This window comes from Phyllostomus hastatus, unplaced genomic scaffold, assembly GCF_019186645.2.
Source record: "Phyllostomus hastatus isolate PE091 unplaced genomic scaffold, TTU_PhHast_1.1 phas_scaffold_182, whole genome shotgun sequence".
Taxonomy (NCBI): domain Eukaryota; kingdom Metazoa; phylum Chordata; class Mammalia; order Chiroptera; family Phyllostomidae; genus Phyllostomus; species Phyllostomus hastatus.
In genome coordinates, this window is record NW_025334013.1 from 29,592,830 (window position 1) to 29,610,984 (window position 18,155).

The following is an 18,155-nucleotide window of genomic DNA, read 5'->3' on the forward strand; positions in this document are numbered from 1 at the left end:
ATACAGCTTTCAAAGGGACCTTGACGCCCTCCTCATAGCATACATCAAGATAAAGCCCAAATGGAATAAAAAGTAAAACATAAAAACACAACCAAAGGGAATTTTGAAGAAAGCAGAATAGAAATTGAGTCCCTGGAGGGAAAAGAACTTAGAAAGGACGGAAGTGCTCAGGAAATCAGATGTGATCTCATATGAAAATGTAAACTGACAACAACACAAAGACTGAATACCACGAGATGCTTAAAATGTGTTCAGGGCGCATGACAGAAGAGTGGCTCTTACCGGGAAAGTTGACCAGAAAACCGTTAGGACTCCAGCAGGTAGCAGGCAGGGGGTGGAGCAGGTCACACAGAAGGGAATAAAAACTAGAGAACAACAGAAATCAGTTTCACCTTCTGAGCAGCAAGAGAAATTTGTGGGAAGGCAGCAGGGTGCCCTTCACTGCCCACCACTTCTTTAAAGACTGTGTTTAAGTCGTAACACATGACTTTGGCGAGAGTGCAGTGACAGGTGCTCCCAAAGGCAACTGGTCGGAGTGTAAATGGGGACAAGCTTTCTGGGGAGGAGGTGACACTTGGCACCAGGAGCCGTCGCCCAGAGGAAGGAAAAGTCTGCACACAAAGATGTGTAGTGTCATTTGCAATGGCCAAACCTAAATACAGCCAGAGGAGTTTGTTATGCACAGTGTGTCTCAGCCACTTCCTGGACTACGCAGCAGCAGTCCAGCACCTCCGCCGAGGGTGTGGGCCCGGGGAGCAGCCCTCACAGCCGCTCTCGGTGAAGTGGCACTGGGCTCGGTGTCGGAAACAGGAGCCAGTCTCTTCCTCTGCCTCCGCCTGCACCTTCAAGTAAAAGCCTCCCAGAGTGGGACGGTGCACACGACAGTGCTCGTCTGCAGGTGACGATTGCCTCCTGAGAAGTGAGCCTCAGCAAGGCCAGCGTCGCCTGCCCACTGCGCAGAACGCCCGGCCACAGGGCCTGGGACTGAGCATGTAAAGGAGATCGGCAGGGTCTGGCAAGGGCAGTGCATGGCACCTTGTTCGGGAGGGCACGGCCACCCCATTTTGTGGGCTCCAGGACACTCGTGTAAGCACTGGACCCAACAAGCTGCTTGCCTGAGCTTCTGGGAAGGAGGTGACACTTGGCACCAGGTGTAGTTGTAGTTGTTGGCCAGGTGAAGGTAAAGTTTCGGGCACGGAAACGGCATTGGCAATAAGTGTATATTTAGTGAATTAAAAAATGTTGAGTGTATCTGGTGTGTTGTGTGGCTGCAGGACTGTCCTTAGACCATGAGTGAAGAGGAGTACGCAGGGTCAAAAGGGAAGTGCCCACCCCAGGCCCATCCTCCCTTGCCAGACCATTACTGAGTACTAGAGACCTCAGAAATTCTTGCCCTCACAGTCAGTGCCAAGTTCACTTCCATCCATCAGGGCAGAACACACCTCCCTGTGCATACCCCTCAGCCCAAGGAAGGCTGTGAGCAGAGCTTGGATGTGCGGGCTGGGAGGGAGACCCGCCCACACACGCACAGTACTGGTCATGGTGTGGGACCACGAGTGGGAGGAGAAGAGGGCAGGCTGGGCCTGCCTCTCCCTACACTAGCACCATCCAGCACAGATCTCCAGCAGTCAGAGTTCTAAAGTCAAACCTGGCCTTCCAGGTCATTTTTTAAGGGAGGATAGAATATATTTTATGTAATAGTATGATTCCTTGACTTGTAACTTACAGATATTTAGAACCTAAAATTCAGACGTGTGTGGTACATGGACTCACGTTTGTCATTCTGTCCCTGGCCCCGCAGACGTTAGGGATGAGGCCACATGGGTGTGGGGACAAGGGCTGGAGGTGAGGCTGGGCAGGCAGGGCACAGATGGTGGGGGTCTCACAAGCTGAAGTCACATCAGGGAGCTCGGACTTTGTCCCGAGGACTAACAAGAGCAGGAACGGATGAGCTGACTGTGCCAAACATACTATGCACATGACTTCTAACTGCCATAGCACAGAGACACTGCAAGGTACCTGCCAGTCTTGTGTCCGAATTTTATAGATGAGAAAAGTGAGACTTTAAGAACTTCCTAGGCACACGGAGTTAGCAGATATGGCGCCAGGGTTCAAAAATAGAATTACTGGGGCAGCCCAGCCTGCAGGAGCAGGAAAGGTCAAAGAAGATCAAGAACTCCAGTCCGAGTTGCTGGGTTGAAAAGTGGGGGCTAGATCCCTTGTGAGAAATAGGTTGGTTAAGAAAATAAACCTACTGGGCCTTGGTTTCTTTAGGAGGAGACCAGACAAGATATTCTTAAAGGTCTCTGTTTGTATGACTGTAATCCATATTTTAAGGGTTGTTCATTGTCTAAAATGTTACTGAACGTATCTACAAAAAGCACGTGGCTTGTATGGGACAGGTCCTCATGCGGTTGTTGATTGCTTGGCCCAGGTTAATCCTCAGTTCTGAAACATTTACGTCCGTAAGCAGCCTTCTTTTTGAGCTCTTCATTTTGCTTAGGGTTCTCTTAGTCTGTCACCTGGCTCTTCCTCCCAGTTTGTATACCGTGCACGTGGACATTTTCTGGATATGTCTTGTATGTATATATTTGAAGTAGGTAGAGGAGCAGATATTTTAAGCCTCTCTCTGTTTCTTTCTCACTTCGTGGTTGTACCACGTACTGGGATATTTGTATACAACTCTGTCTTTTTCACTGGATTACAGACTTCCTTGGGGTAAGGAAAACAAAAACCAGACCTGGGCTGTTAATTGTCCTGACAAGCTGTCTCGGTGGGCTGTGGAAAGCCAAGGAAGATTCAGCCCTGAGAATGCCAAGATCAGATTTGTGTGGAGCTGTGAAGGAACTGAAGGAAGGCAAGATGGAGGCAGGGAGGCCTGCTGGTTGCTAAAGTGACCCCAGTGAGAAGTGGCGACCTGTCCTAAGGCAGGGGCAGCAGGAGGCAGGAGTAAACACATCGACCCTTGGCTGCAGGAAGCCAGGCCACGGTCACTCTCTGTCCTCCTGGACCTCCCTGTGTGGCCTAGAGACCGCTGCTCTCCTGCAAAAGAGCCATGCAGGGCCGGGGGGAGCACTGCTGAGCCTGGCCGGGAAGGCGCTTGCTTCCAGATGCGTTCCGCCAGCGCTCCTGGCTGTTCTGACAAGAGCAGGACAAGTTGTCTCAGCAGGAGACTGGCGGCTCCACACAAATGAGCTGGGTCCAAACTTGACTGAGGCAGGGACATTCCTGGAGGAGGCGGGATTCAACAAAGAATGCATCCCACAGCTGGCCTTGAGGCGAGGTTTGACCATTCCAGGCCAGTGTTGCTGGCGACAGGATAGGCCTCTGTGTCGTGTCCCGTGGGTCAGGGAAATGAGATGTGAGAGGCCTCGAACCCAATGTGATTCTGCCTTCTAGGGCAGGGCCGTGCTCTGGGGGCAGGCTCGGTGGTGTCATGCAGCAGCAAGAAGGCCTCTGGTGCCCGCTGCCCTCCTCCCAAGACCCAGGAGGAGTAGCTGGCTCCCTCTGTGAATGGGTGGCTGTTTGAGTACCACCTCCCCGGCATCTGGCATCTCCAGCCACACCCTCGGCACCACTCTCTTGGCTTCTGTGATACTCATAATCGAATAGATAAGATTTATTGAGCTCTCACTATGTGCCAAATGTGGTATATAATCTTCTCAACTGTCTGGGAAGTAGGTCTTGTCTTTCCTGCTATGCAGGAGGAACTTGAGGTCTAAAGACACTACAGGATGTGCCTAGGGGACACGGATGTGGGATCCAGGTGTGACCCAGGTTTTTCAGACTCCAGGGCCCCCCGCCTTCCACTGCACCGCACCCCCGCCAGTGCCTCTAGCCTGTCCTGCTGTGTGTTCCCCATCTCCTCTGTGGGCCCCTCTGTTCCCACTCACCCTCCATGGTGGTGGTTAAGAATTCTGAGCAGGGTTCCCGTCTCTTCTTACCCCATACCAGAGATTCTTATTCTGAAGTCAGCAAGTGCCTTTGACTTTGGGGTTCTGCAGCCTTCTGCAGTGGCACAAAATGTAATATGTATGTACCTGTGTTGTGTTTGTTTCTAAGAGAAGTCAGGTCAAGCCAGACTGAGGTTTTGTTGGTACTTGATATTTTTTATGGTTGGGGAAACACAGAAATTCCCAATCTTATCTTGGTTTTATTGTTTCTCCTTTCCCGGAAATTCCTGAGGGGCTTTGCATCGGGACCGTGACAGACCAGGAAACGATAACCCGGAAGCCCTGAGCTGCTCACTGTGCCACTCCCCAGGGCTCTGATGCAGAGCCATCTGGGGCTTGAGACCCAAATGCAGGCCGGCCCTGAGGCCAACCTGCTGGGCCCCCAGTGCACAGTGAGCAAGGCAGAGACCCGGATGCAGCTCCAAGGAGGTGGGCTCTCTGCTCCCCACTTCATAGGAGTAAGGAGTTAAAAAGAACTGTGTGTGTGTGTGTGTGTGTGTGTGTGTGTGTGTGTGTGTGAGAGAGAGAGAGAGACAGAGACAGAGACAGAGACAGAGAGACAGAGAGAGAGACTTTTACCTCCTACCAGGAAATGTGACATACTCTGTACCCAGGTCTAAGCAGCCAGCCATATCAGTCGTTTCTCCTCCCAGGAAGGAGTGAAGGTAGGAAGAAAGGCAAAAGCTTTACCCTCCCCACTGGAGCTTTTGTCTGATTCTCAAAAAGTGTAACTTCCTAGTTTCACACAGTGGTTACATGTGGGACTTTCAGCACACAGGAAAAGCGGGGAGACAGTTTCAGAGCGGGCATCTCATGTCATGGATGTACCCAGGTTCTGAAGTTGGGTCCAGCTCAGGATCTCACAGCTGTAGGTGCATCCCCAGTCCTCTCACCAACGTGAGTCTTAGGCCCCTCTGTGAAATGGGATGCGGGACCCTCACCCACCTTGGAGATCCTGAGGGCTGAAGGGAGCTCCTACTCATTCTTGACTCCTGACTTTCTGTGGTGGGAACAGCAGTGATAATAATAAATGGTATGGCAGGAAGAACACCCAACTTGCAATCCCAACCCTTGTGTTTAAATCTTGGCACAGCCACTTGCATGACCTCGAACATGTTGCTTCATCTTGGGTTCGTACCTGTGAAGTTGGTGCAGGTCGATGAGATGTAAATAACGTCTATGAAAATTAGCCTGGAGCCTGGCACACACCCCCAGCTGTGCCCGTTCCTGGCTCTCCCTCCCTCTCCAGAGCAGCCCCTGCACCTTTTCCTCCTCAGCTGTGTGTGGGGCACGCATGGGCAGGAGCCCCAGGCGGGGAACTGCTGTGGCTCGCCGGGCTCTGGGGAACGGATGGGCTGTGCTGCAGCCGGCACAGGCTGGCACCTGCCGTTCCTTTCAGTCCACGTCTGGCCAGCTCAGGAGGGGCTTCTCCCCAGCTCTGTATAAGATACTGTCCGTTTCTCTGCCCTTCCCTTCTCTGCTGGGTCCTGTTATCCCTCCTGTCCTCCCTCGCACAGGCACCTCTCCTGGACACAGAGGCGGGGCACAGGAGCAAGATGGACGGGGCTCTGCTGTCAGGCTCAGTGGTCTGAGACACAGTGAAGCTGGCCCCAAGGACCTGTCCTTTCACCTGGCCCTTGGAGAACAGACAGGTTTTACCCGAGAAACAGATTTTGCCACAGAGGTGGGGAGACATGAAGAGGGCAGGGGCTGGGGCAGAGACAGCCCACTGAAGGCAGTGGGAGGCAGGCCTGAAGAGGAACCGACCAGTGGGAGCTCTTTGTTGCTGCGCAGAGCAGTGGAGGAGCTGTGGAGGGACTACGTGCCTCCTCTAACCCCTGCTGCCAGGTGCTGAGCTGCAGAAGTGAATTAGGTGCGAGCTACATGGCTGAGGGTCGCAGCACACTGCCGATGATGATGATGGTAACACCCAGTCAGGTGACTGTGAGCTGGCACTCAGCCTAAATTATCTAATTCCCACAGCAGTCCACAAGATACACTGTTAGTATCCTGGTTTGTCCATAAGGAAATGGTGAGTTCCTTGCCCGGGGTCTCCACACAGAGCATGGCCAGAGCTGAACGGAATCTAGCCCATCCAGGCTGCTGTAACAAAAGAACACAGACTGGGCGGCTGATAAACAACAGAAATCTATTTCTCACCATCTGGAGGCAGAAGTCCAGGGTCATGGCACTGGCAGAGCTGGTGTTCGTGAGGGCTTCCTGGTGCACAGACCACCCTCTTTACGGTGTGTCCTCACTTGGTGGAAGGGGCAAGGCCTCTCTCTGGGGCCTCTTTCATAAGGGCATTAATCCCACTCATGAGGGCTCCACATTCAAACCAGGGCAGATTTAACTCTATATTCTGTCACCTCCCAAAGGTTAGAGGTCATTTATGCCTCGGGAAGAATGGGGTCAGGAAAGACATGAGAAAGAACGATGCGCTGAGTCTTAAAAAGCGAGTGGGTTGGATCAGGTGGACAGATGTGGGAAGGCCACTGGAGATAGAAGGAGCAGCGTGCGTCATGAGTTATTAGCAGGAGGGGACTAACGATGAGCTGGGATGGAACTGGAGTGGCAGGCGGGGCTTCCTGGCCAGACAGCTCAGATCTGTGGGCAGTGGTGATGGAGTCTGCTTTGGGTCTAGAAAGATCACTCTGGCAGAGTGGAAGGTGGTTGGGGAGGCAGAGGCAGCCCATGTGAGGTACTGATTACATGTTTGTTGACTAAATGGGTGGAATTTAGTGATTATTTATTGAGTACCATTTATGTTCCAGTCACTCCTCCAGGCAGTCATCAAGACAGATGCTGCGAGTGGCCAGTCGATAGGATAGTCCAATTAAAAGGTGATGAGGCCCAGACTTCCGAGGGAACAGTGGGTTTGGGAGGAAGGGGTGCGTCTGTGGGATTCTAAGAAGATGGAATCCAAAGGACTAGAGGACCAGTAGGACAGAGTGGGCTGGAGAGATGAAAAAGCATCTGAAGTCAATCCTGAGGTTTCTGGTTTGTGGAGGAGCAGGAACACAGGAGGAGCTGGAGCAGATCTGGGGAAACTAGAAACAATTTAGATGTCCAGACACAGAGGGCCAGTTAGATGTGGTATGTACACCCCTGTGACAAAATTCTTAGAGAACATAATTTCCATGTCTGCAACATTTATAAGCATGTTTCATTTAACCAAATTTGTATGGTAAACTTGGATTTTTTTTCAGGTTTTACACTTTGGTAAATAACACTATAATTAATAGCTTTTTACAAAGATCTTCACCCTTCTGATGACTTTTAGGAGAGCAGCTTACAGTCATCGGGTATAAACAGCCTTAAGGCTTTCGGTTCATACGCAGGTTGCTTTCTGGAAAGGCTGCGGCCAATTGTACTCCTGCAGCGGTGTGGGGGAGCTTCGCTCAGCACACGCGTGTGCGCGCACGCGCACATACACACACACGGAGATGCACAGGGTGGGCAAAGGTGGTAGGTTTTCAGTTGTGAGCACAGAAAACCCAGTTTACTCCTGTATTATTTATTACTTATTGTATTATTTTCCATACAAACTGTAAACCTACTTTTGCCCACTCTGTATTTTAGAGACATATTTAGTTATTTTAATTTGCATTTTTATCACTTGAGTTTTTCATGCTTACTAACCTTTCATGTTCTTTTCCGATTTTTATGGGGTGTCACTGATTTTCTGTGAATTCTTAAAATATATATTTTTATTGTGAAAAAATTTTTCCCACTTTTTTGTGTCCTTCCTAATTTTGCTTATTATATTTTTGATGCACCAAAGCAGTAAAAATGTTCACAAAGTCGAAATGTGTTTACCTTTCCCGTATTTCGGACCGAGCACTAACGCTCAGGGAGCGCGATGATGAGCGGGGGCGGGATGGGCGGGCGAGGGCAGAGGGAACAGTTGGGACAACTGTAATAGAATGACATAAAAAATGATTCAAAAAATAATAAGATAGACATCTAAATTTTCTTTTGGTTTTGTTTTTTTAAGTGGGAGAAGTAGTAAGTGGACCTTTGCTTTCTAAATAGCAAATTTTCAGATATCCCTGCTGGGAAAACCCTCTTGTTCCCCCCGAGGTGACGCCGCCTTCCCCACGAAGCGGCCTGCGCATGCGCACGGCCACGCTGCCCGGGCTGTCCGGTTTCAGTGAGCTTCGTGGGGTTCTTCTCTGTCTGTCAATGTACTAATGATGGCAAACTAATAATATACTCTAATATCTAATTTTTAAAATTGGAGGCACGTTTTTAACTGTTAAATACTTGGATGGGTTTTAGAATTTTTTTGGTAAATTTCAAAAAAGAAACGCTATTGGGATTTTTCTTAGAATTGTGTGGAGCCTGCACTGACCTGGCAGGAAGTGGCGTTTTGTTACTATTCAGCCTTCTGATCCAACGAATGGCTTGTCTCCCATTTTTTCAAGTCATTTTTTAGATCTCTCAATAAAGGGTTGTGGCTTTTTTTAATTAGAGGTCCCACATATTTAAATTTATTGATCAGAATTTGATTATTCTTCCTTAGGACTGCAAATGGGGTTTCTTTTGTGTTATAGCTGATGACTTTCCTATTGGAGCACAGACCCTATTACTTAAGCATTTTATCCATTGAGTTCAGTGGGTTCTTTTAGGTTTTCTAGACAAATAACGAACTCCCTGGATATAGCAAGTTGGCGCCCCTGGCTTGGTGGGTCCTGTCTGCAGGGTTGGTTTGTGGCTTTCTCCAGCAGTGCTCGGGAGCCCAGCTATAAGAGAGGACGAACGGATTGGTCCCAAGTTCAGGTCTTCCCGGGGCTGAGGCTGTAGAAGGGCAAGGGGCGGGGAGTGGAGGGAGCTCACAGGACAGTAGCCGAAGTGGTACACTTCAGGGTCTTGGCCAGAAAAGCAGGGCCGAGGACTAGGGGAAGGGAGAGGGTGAGGAGAGGCAGCCGTGGCCCTGGAATGCACACTGGGATGCCAGGTTTCAGAGCAGATGCCTTTCCATTATGGTGCTGAGATCGCTGAGGGAAGAACGGTCCCATATTTGCAGTTAAAGAAACTGAAGCTCAGAGGGCTTGTCACTTGACCAAAGTCACCCAACTCTAGTCAGCGGCAGACCTGGGATTTGAATGTTGTTCTGGGTTGCCGTGTGGCTCACGTTCTGTCTTTATTTTTCAGGTTTACTTTAGAACAGTTGACTGAGAGCCAGGAGACACAGCAGAAAGGAAAGGAGACGAGCCCAGCAGAGCAGATAGGAGAGAGAGGGCAGGCTCCTCCCGGGCCCCGCAGCAGCTGTGAAGGGGCGGGGGATGGCTGGGCCCTAGGGTCTTCCTATCTACCCAAGAATGCCCTCGGGCCAGAGCAGCACCCCTCAGTGTCCCACCCTGTGCCCCTGCCATGCGGCTCACTCTGGATCCTCTGTCCCACACTGTGGCCCAACCACATGCTGCAGTTCCCACCCCGTCTCTGTCGCACACTGTGCATCCGGACATACCACGTCCTCCCTCTGCCATCTGTGTGTATCCCACACGCCCAGGCTCCAGTGTCACTTCATGCCCCCACCGTACTTCTCATTCGCCTGGAAACACTGTGGGTCCCTGCCACTCAGCCCATCACGAGCTGTGGGCCCAGCTCACACGCACCTATCCTGTGCCCACAGAGTGCGTCAGATGGCTTCTGGAAATCTGTGGCCACTCGAGTGCCCAAGGAGCCCCCTGAGATTCGTATCCTCAACCCATATTTCATCCAGGAAGCCGCCTTCACCCTCATCGGACTGCCCTTCAACAACGGCCTCATGGGCCGTGGGGTGAGCTATCAGGGTCCCCCGGAGAGGGAGGAGGGGTTCCTGGGTCAGAGGGGCCTGGGGAAGGAAGGACGGGGCAGCAGTGGGGAACAGAGGGCTCAGTCCTCGGGAGTGGAGCTCAGCTCTGGGGAGCCTGGCCGAGGGTCTCGGCCTTACTCAGCCCTCCAGCTGAACTCTGCGCCTCTGCCCTCCCCTCCTCCAGAACATCCCGACCCTTGGCAGTGTGGCAGTGACCATGGCACTACACGGCTGTGATGAGGTGGCAGTCGCAGGCTTTGGCTACGACATGAGCACGCCCAATGCACCCCTGCACTACTATGAGACCGTGCGCATGGCAGCCATCAAAGAGGTGTGGGGCCGGGTGGGGGCAGGGCCAACGGAGGGGGTGCTTCCAGCGTGAGGACAGGCTCTGACTGTTCACAAGTGAATGGTAAAAGGAGGAGCCAGCGGCTGCCGTGGCTGCCCAGAGCTCCAGCAAGGTGCTACCTCCCCCTGCCCAGCTGACTTGGGACACTGGAGGTCCGCCCCTGCCTGCGGACCTCTGACCACAAAGCATCCTCTGTGCCCACCCCCCAGCCTCCCCATGAACCCAGAGTTTCCTTCCTGTACTCGCCCTGCCTGGCCCTTTCCCTGGTCTTGCACCTGCCTCCTTCTCGCTGTTCCCCAGCCATCCTGTGCTAACCCTAGCGCCAGCTCAGCACTTCCTCTCTACCTCAAGTCCTGTCTTCCTCCCAGAGGACTTCCTTGACCCCTCAGACAACCCACAAATACTGTTTCGGTCTAAGGACACCTCCTGTACCTCCACTCCCCTTCCCCACGGCCAGGTGGCGAATCTCCATCAGGACTTACCAGGCGACCCATGTGCCCAGGCGACCCACGTGCCCAGGCATCTTAAAATCTCAGGAGCATCACAATTCCCCCAGCCTGTCAGCAGCCTCTCCCGCATCTCTCCCCTCCCAGCAGGAGCCCGCTTGGACAATCTGACCCCTCACCACTCCCTTCACTTCTGCCGCTCGCCTCCCCTGCTGCCAGTCTGGACCTCAGACATTGTGGGCCAGGCACTAAGGAGCTTCCCTGTCCCTGCACCACGTGGGAGGTTGTTGGAGGGACCTCCATCTGTGCAGGTCACAGCACTGTGAACGCAGGGGTGCTCCTCAGCCAGCCCACCCTCCTGCGCGCCAATCCTCATGTGCCCTTCCCCAGTCCCCCGTCCCCACCGCACTGGTCCAAGGCCTTACACTCCCCGAAAGCCTCCACCACCGTCCCTTCCTCCAGGGGGGACACAAGCTGCAGTGAGCACCCTGTCAGCACCTGTGGGGTTGTCCCCTTTGCATTCCTCACTCCCGCCTGGCCCTTCACCCCCTGCAGCCTGGCTGCCCTCTTCACCACACCTGACTCCCACCAAGGTCACCAGTGACTTACCTCAAAGCTTCCAACCCGATGGACGCATGTAGGTCTCACCTTTCCCGATTTCCCAGGAACACTTAAAAATACTTATTTATTGTTAGAGGGGAAGGGAGGGAGAACAAGAGGGAGAGAAACATCAGTGTGGGAGAGAAACATCCATCGGCTGCCTCTTGCATGTGCCCCGGCTGGGCATCGAGCCTACACTACAACCCAGGCCTGTGCCCTGACCGGGAATCAAACCAGGACCTTTTGCTTTGTGGGACAACACCCAACCAACCCAGCCACACTGGCCAGCACTCTCAGAAACAATTTTTATGTTGACCACTCCTTCCTTTCTGGAACTTACGCTGTGTAGACGTCTGAATCAGTAATTTCTAGTGTTCCTCTGATTTCACTGGCCAGCTCTCTTGTTCTTTCTCCATGTCCTCGACTTCAGTCCACCCTGTAAGAGCCAGCATTGGCCAGGGCTCCGTCCTGGACAGTCTTCTCCCCTCTCACTCACGTTCTCCGGGCCTCTGGCTTCCCCGTCCATGGCTTCAGTTACCACTGGGCTTGCTCGGGGCTTCTCCGGTTCATTCAGGCCACCTCGGGTAATTGGAAGTCATTCCAAGGGTATGTGAAAGACTTGGGAATCTCATGGGAAACCAGAAACAGCCTTCCAGCTGGGCCTCCATTGCCTGACTGGGGTTCGGGCACAGAAAGTACTGGGCACAGGACAGCTCCGCACGGGTCTCGTCCGCTCCGCAGCGGCTCCTGCCTACTTGCTACCGCGGCCCTGTTGTCTCGCTGTCTCTGTCGTGATGTATCTTCCTGCTTTTTTGTCCCCTGCCCGCTCCAAACTGTTCTCACAGCTTTTGCCTGCCTCCCGGCCTCTGTTTACTATACATTTGCTCTCTTGACACATTCTTTTTATGTGAACTTGAGAGACCGCAGACACAGGCAGGCAGTCACCAATCATGAAGGGCTTTCTCTGCCGTGGTGAGGAGCTGGGACTCGTCTCTGCAGGCTGGAGGGAGCCGCAGAAGCAGGAGCATTTTCCGCTGAGGATTATTAGCCTGTGGTAGGGTTCCTGTGGCTGCAGCCCGCGGAATTGGTGGGGTGCAGGGGAGGCCTAGAAACTAGTTAGGAGGCTGCCCCAGAGACACGGACTCCCGAGCCACAGCACAGCAGAGAAGCCCAGGCGGGAAGCTCGAGTTGTCCGCACAGCTAGCTGCACGGGCAGAGACAGGCAGGCGGGACAAGGTTTCCCAGGGAAGCGGTGGACTGGGAAGTGCAGGTCCTAGGGCGGTGCCCTGGGAGCTCCGGTACTGAATGGCTGGGTGAGGGAATAGGAGCCAGAGCTAGAGCCAGAACCTCAGACAGAAAAAGGGCTGTCAGAAGGAAGGCTCTTCTGAGCGTGTGGCCTGTGGACGGGATGGGCATCCGTGTCCAGAATCAGGGGTCCTGGTGGGGCTGGGGACCCGGACCAGCATCCTGCTGCAGCCGGTGGTCGGCACAGCGCGGAGAGCTCTGTTCAGCTCCTGCGCTGCCTACGCAAGAGGAGGGATTGAGGAGAGCACCAGAGAGGTGTCGTTGCCCAGGCTGAGGGGGCTGCACCCCAGGCAACTTTCTTTGTTTACTCTTATCGTGAACATTGTCAGACACCTTCACAGACACAGAGAGTAACACTGCGAACCTCCATGTGGCCGTCACCTGCCTCCCCCAGCTACAGCCCATGGCTGGTGCTGTTCCGTCTGCTGCTTCCTCTCATACTGCCCCCCTGTCCGCCAAGTATTTGCAAACAGGTCTCAGATACCGTATCATTTCAGCCACAAATATTTCAGTAAATTTCTCAAAACATACTATTTTCTACTATCATAATACCACTGTCACACCTAGAAAAATTAACAATTCCTTAATATCATCAAGTACCCAGCCCTCTGCTGACCTTTCACCCCCAGGAATGCCCGGCCTGGAAGCTGACCCCTGGGACTGGTCACTTCTTCCTGGGAGTGACAGGGGCAGGCGAAGAGCTGGCTGGGTTCCCCCTGCACCTGGATCCCGGTGCTGCCATCCCTCTGCGCCTCCGTCATCTCACCTGTGACACGCTCGGCACATGTACTGAGCACCTGCTCTGTGCCACGTTGTCCCTGCCCTCGAAGAAAGTGAGGCAGATGCTTGGGTTTTTAAGGAACAAGAACAGATCCCCCAGGGGTCTGCAACAGGAGGGGCAACTCGCCCACGGCAGAGTTCAGTGTCAGGTTGGAGAGAGCTGACTGGGTCAGAGTAGGGGCTGGTGAGAACCGGAAGTTCTTCGCACGCCAGGCCGTGGCTGTTACTGTCGCTGTGGCTGAGGCTGGGCGCCAACAGGTGCTGCGCAGTGGTCAGCTGGCTACAGACTACGTATCCAGCTATGTAATGAGTATCAGTGCAGGACTATTGATGTTCACTCATTCATTCAAACCTTCTTCATTCCTTGACTTAGTCACCAAAGCTTGCTGGTGGCTGTGGGGGATAGGAAAGGACCCCAGCCTGGGCACAGTCACCCGCAAGGAGAAGGCAGCATCTTCCCTGCGATTTCCGCACTAACAGTGAAATGAGCCTGTTGTCCTTTGGCCTCTTGGCTCCTCTGATCTGAGAGGCAGGCTTTCATCAGCTGCCCGCAGGCCTGGAGGAGTGGATTGCATCAGGCCAGGGAGTGACTAAGCCCCACACGGTGCTCTCTCTGCAGCAGGGCCCACCCCCAGGCCGGCCGGACCTCAGTGACTCACATTGCCTCTCCTCAGGGTGCCTGGGACCTAGGTGTCCCAGATGTGCTTCTGAACAAGGAAGGGTTAAAGTCTCTGGGGACAAGGTTGGAAAGCCTTCATCTCCTGAGATTACAAGGAGAGGTGCAGTTCTTCTGGGCCGGGAAAAGGAGTTAGGAGATTCTCCAAGCCCTGCGAAGTGGGGAGGAGGAGCTGGGACACAGAGTGTGGGACATGGTGGTCAGAAGAGGGCACTGGGCTGTGGGGGGTGCACTGTGGTGGGGCTGTGTCCCGGCAGCCACCCAGGCTGCCCTGCTGACCGCTCCTCCATCTCTTTCCTTCCAGTCCTGGACGCATAACATTCAGCGAGAGAAAGAGTTTCTGCGGAAGCTGGTCAAAGCGCGTGTCATCACTGACCTGACCAGTGGCATCTGAGATGTGCCCGGCACAGGGCCACGGAGGTCCCGGCACCGCCAAGAGCAAGCAGCAGCCACCGCCACCTGCCCACTCCATTGGCCTTGGTCTGGCTCTGCCTGAGAGGCACTGGAGTCTTCAGACCCAGGGAGGGCCATGCCGAGTGGCCCTAGGGGTGGCGAGGCCTTGGCAGGGCGGCCAGAGCTGTGTCTGCTCAGTCCAGCCTCAGAGACCAGCATTCGGCCTCACTCTCAGCCTGGATCCCTGAAGCCAGGGCTCGGGAGGCCCAGCCATGGCCGGCAGGCCAGCATGCAGGAGGTGGACACTAGGCAGCAAGGTGGCTGCCGGAATTACTTCTCCAATCAGTGTTTGGTGTATGATCATTTTGTGAACTGGGGTGGGGGGAGGGGAGGGATAATTTATTTTTAGATAAGGTTGGAGATGTTGTTTGGTCCACTTGCTGTGCAGAAAGAGGCCCAGTAGAGGGCCCCTCAGGCAGTGGTGCCAACAGGCCCCCCGCAGAGTGGGGGTGCCACAACTAGCCAGTGCTCCGCTCCGGAGCTGCAGGGAGGGACGTGGGGTCTCGTGCCAGCCGCCTTCAGCTCCTGACATTGTTCGGCCTTTCTTGGGGAGCAGATGGGGTACTCCCACACGCCAGCCCTCACAGTCCCACAGGGGAACCCTGGAGCCACCCTTTCAGCCAAGAAGACAGCCTCTGGACTGGAGCAGAGAGAGCTTCAAAGCTTGGGGCGAGCTCTGGCCTAGCCTGATGGGAATGGGCCCTCCCCAGCTGCTACTGACCCGTGGGACAGTGCCCTGGGCCTGGACTGCCCAGCTGGGCCTCTGCTCTGGGCTTCAGCAGTGAGACTGCCAGGTCCTTGGGTTCTGCCTTCAGCCTGGAGCAGCGGGGAGCAAGGCTTAAGGACCTCACCCAGGCTGTGACAGTCACCGTGGAAGCAATAAAGCTCTTCCCCAAACCTGGCCGCCTCTCGCTTTCTCTTCCTTTCCTGGAAGAAACAGGAACCTGGGGCCCCAGCAGCTCTGCCGAACCCCTCATTCCAGCTCACTGCCCATGTCAGCTGCAGGACCTGGGCAGCCAGCCACCTAGGGGCCTTCCGGACCCGCTCTCATCCTGTACAGCCCTGCACCCTCTTTGCCTTGAGAGGCGGACCGGGGTGTCGGGGCTGCCCGAGTCTCCCCTGATGCCTCCTGCAGGGGCCAGAGGGCAGGATTGAAGCCCACAGTCAGAGGGCCAGTGCCTCTGGGTCGCCATAGCCCCAGCGCTGCAGGGACAGATTCCTGCAGGTGCAGGGGAGATACCCTGCTGAGCCCCCGACACAGAGGTCCATAGATGTGACCCCTTCTGGCACCCCCGGCTGAGCCCTGGGAAAGGCACACCCACCCTTAGCACAGCGGCGTCCCATCTCACCCAGCCCGCTCTTCTCACCCGACGGGAAGGCACGGTGCAGCTCCAGGCACCCTCTCACAAACATTATAAGGGGTATCTCTCCCCACTGTCCCTCCCTAGAGCCCTGGCATCTGGTTCCCGCCCCCCTTCCCCAGCATCCCCAGGCAGGCCTGAGAGTGGGCCGAACACATGCCAGCACCTGAGGCACGGAGTGAGCTTCCAGCCAGAAGCTCCACCTTGGCAGAGTGGGGGCGACTGGCCCCTCGCCTCACCTGCCTTCACCTTCCAAGAGTCCTGGCTGTCCCAAGGACCACCAGCTTCCCACATGTCCCCTTACTCCTGTGGTTCATCCTCAGGCAGAAGCTTCCTCAGCTGAGGAGAAAGCAAGTTCCTGATTGAGGGACAGGCAACCCACTTCAACGCACACTGTACTCTGTGTGAATAGCACCCCCTGGAGTTGTACAGGGCACAGGCTGCGCATCCGCCAGCCACAGCCATGGCTGACAGAGCCCCAGGGGAGCCGCCCAACTGGGCAGCCCGTTGTGGGGAACGGCAGACAGTGGAGCTGCTCACCGCCTGGCCTCCTGCCCCACAGGGGCCCTTCCAGCCTGTAGACAGTCCCCCTGCAGCTGGCTTGTCTTCTCCACCAGTGCACAGGAACTGCTCTCAAAAACACCGGTGCGCAGCCCTGGGCGTTCACCAGAGAACCACCTGCGCAGATTTGGAACACGGCACATGCCCATACCAAGATTCTGATTCAGGTCTGGGGTGGGGCCCTGATGTGGGTAGTTTTAAAGGTCCACAGGTGGTGTGAATGCACGGCCAGGACATAGCGGGTCCGCACATGTTCCCTGAGCGTGTCGTTTCCACCCACAATTTCCAGTTGTCAGCTGCCGTCTCCAGCCCGGCTCTCTCCACTTTACTGCAGGCTTCAGACTCAGCTGCATCCTGAACTTTTCCACCAGGATAATCCACAGGTCCTCCCCTCTCCACAAGTCCATCACTGAACTCATGAGCTCCTGCCCCTTCTCCAGGGAGCTCTCCCCACCAGGACGCATCCCCTCCACCTGGTGGCCCAGACCAGAGGCCTGCAGGTGCAGGGGAGATACCCTGCTGAGCCCCCAACACAGAGAGGTCCATACAAGGCTGCGGTGCTGGCAGAGCCTGTGAGTGAAGTGTCCCCCACTCTCCCCACCGCTCTGCTTCCCACTCCGCTCCCCCAGCAGCTTCCTGCCATCCTCACTGCTCTTCTTCAAGCTCTCCCCACTGCAGCCAGTCGGTCAGAGAAATGTGTCTGACACACCGTTCTCCGGCCTGAAACACTGGTTCCCACTGTCAGTAGGATACAGTCCAGACTCCCCAGTATGACACAGCATCTGGCCTTTCTGTACCTCCATCCGTGTTACTCACCCAACCTCCACCCCACCTGCCAAGCTGCCATAACTGGGCTCCTGAAATACTACCCTCCAGCTCCTGCTCAAACAAGACCACGATGTCCCTCCTCTGTGCCCTGCCCTGCCCCCCACCCCCGACTTCTTCAGCCCTGGGCTCCCACTCCTACAGGCACTGCCCTGCCGTGCCGGTGAGCAGCAGTGTGCACAGGTGTGTCTCTGCTCCCAGCCCCTCGGGGTGAGGGAGGGGGTCGGGAGGCGGCTAGAGCAGGGTCAGACCTTGAAAGCCCCAGCGCAGTGCCTGACCCACCCAATGACTCGGATGGGTCTGCTGAAAGAAGAAGCTAGCAGTGGACCGGACAGCAGAGAGCAGTCACTGCAGGGTGGCCAGCCAGCACCCCAGGGACGGCGCAAACCAGGGGGCCGGTGGCCCGAGGCAAGGACCAGCCCCACCCCTCCCTCTCCCGCCCGCAGCCCTGCCTCCCAACTCCCTACTTCATGTGTGTGCGCACAGTGAGCGACCACTCTCCTCGCCTCTCCGTCGCCCAGTGTCTCCGTGCTGTGTCCTGGGTCCTCCACTTCCCAGAGTCCTCCCCTTCATCTTAGGGGACCTAGCCAAACCAGGGGGGGACTGGATCCCAACGGGTGCAGCAACAGACCAGGTGAGCCCTGAAAGGTGGGGCGGGGCAGGGGCGCTCGGGCCCCACCCCGGGATCCGGTGACGCCGGGGCTGGAATTTGACACCGGACGGCGGCAGGCATGAGGCTGCTGAGGGATGGAGTTGGGCCCGGCCCCCAGACACGGCCCACGGGCTCTGCCAGCAGCAGGTCCCTCGGGCCCAAGTCCTCCCTGCATCCGGACCCAGAGCCCTGCACCCGAGGTAAGCCGAGCTGTTGGCCCACCCCGCTTCCCAGCCCCAGGGCTATGGGGAGCAAGCAAGAGAGTCCCCCACCACTTTCTCATATCCTCCCTCTCCTGGGCTCACTGCGCTGCTCTCCGCCCCTCCCAGCCCCCTCTGTCCCTCTGGTCACTCGCTCGTCGGACCGTGCTAGCCCTGCCGGCCCACTGTAACGT

At 55.4% G+C, this 18,155-nt stretch overlaps 1 protein-coding gene across 4 annotated transcripts in view; it reads left to right on the forward strand.

Annotated features, from left to right (window-relative positions):
* ST3GAL3 (ST3 beta-galactoside alpha-2,3-sialyltransferase 3) overlaps positions 1–15,263 on the forward strand; it is a 173,870-nt gene extending 158,607 nt beyond the window's left edge. For 3 of the 4 annotated variants that reach the window (XM_045859365.1, XM_045859367.1, XM_045859366.1), the window contains 3 exons: positions 9,592–9,738; positions 9,938–10,084; positions 14,214–15,263. In XM_045859365.1, the coding sequence (XP_045715321.1) occupies positions 9,592–9,738; positions 9,938–10,084; positions 14,214–14,303 (384 nt within the window). In that variant the 3' untranslated portion in view covers positions 14,304–15,263. The remainder of the gene's footprint in view (positions 1–9,591; positions 9,739–9,937; positions 10,085–14,213) is intronic. The other variant, XM_045859368.1, reaches the window with a different exon arrangement.
* The last annotated feature ends 2,892 nt before the right edge of the window (positions 15,264–18,155 follow it).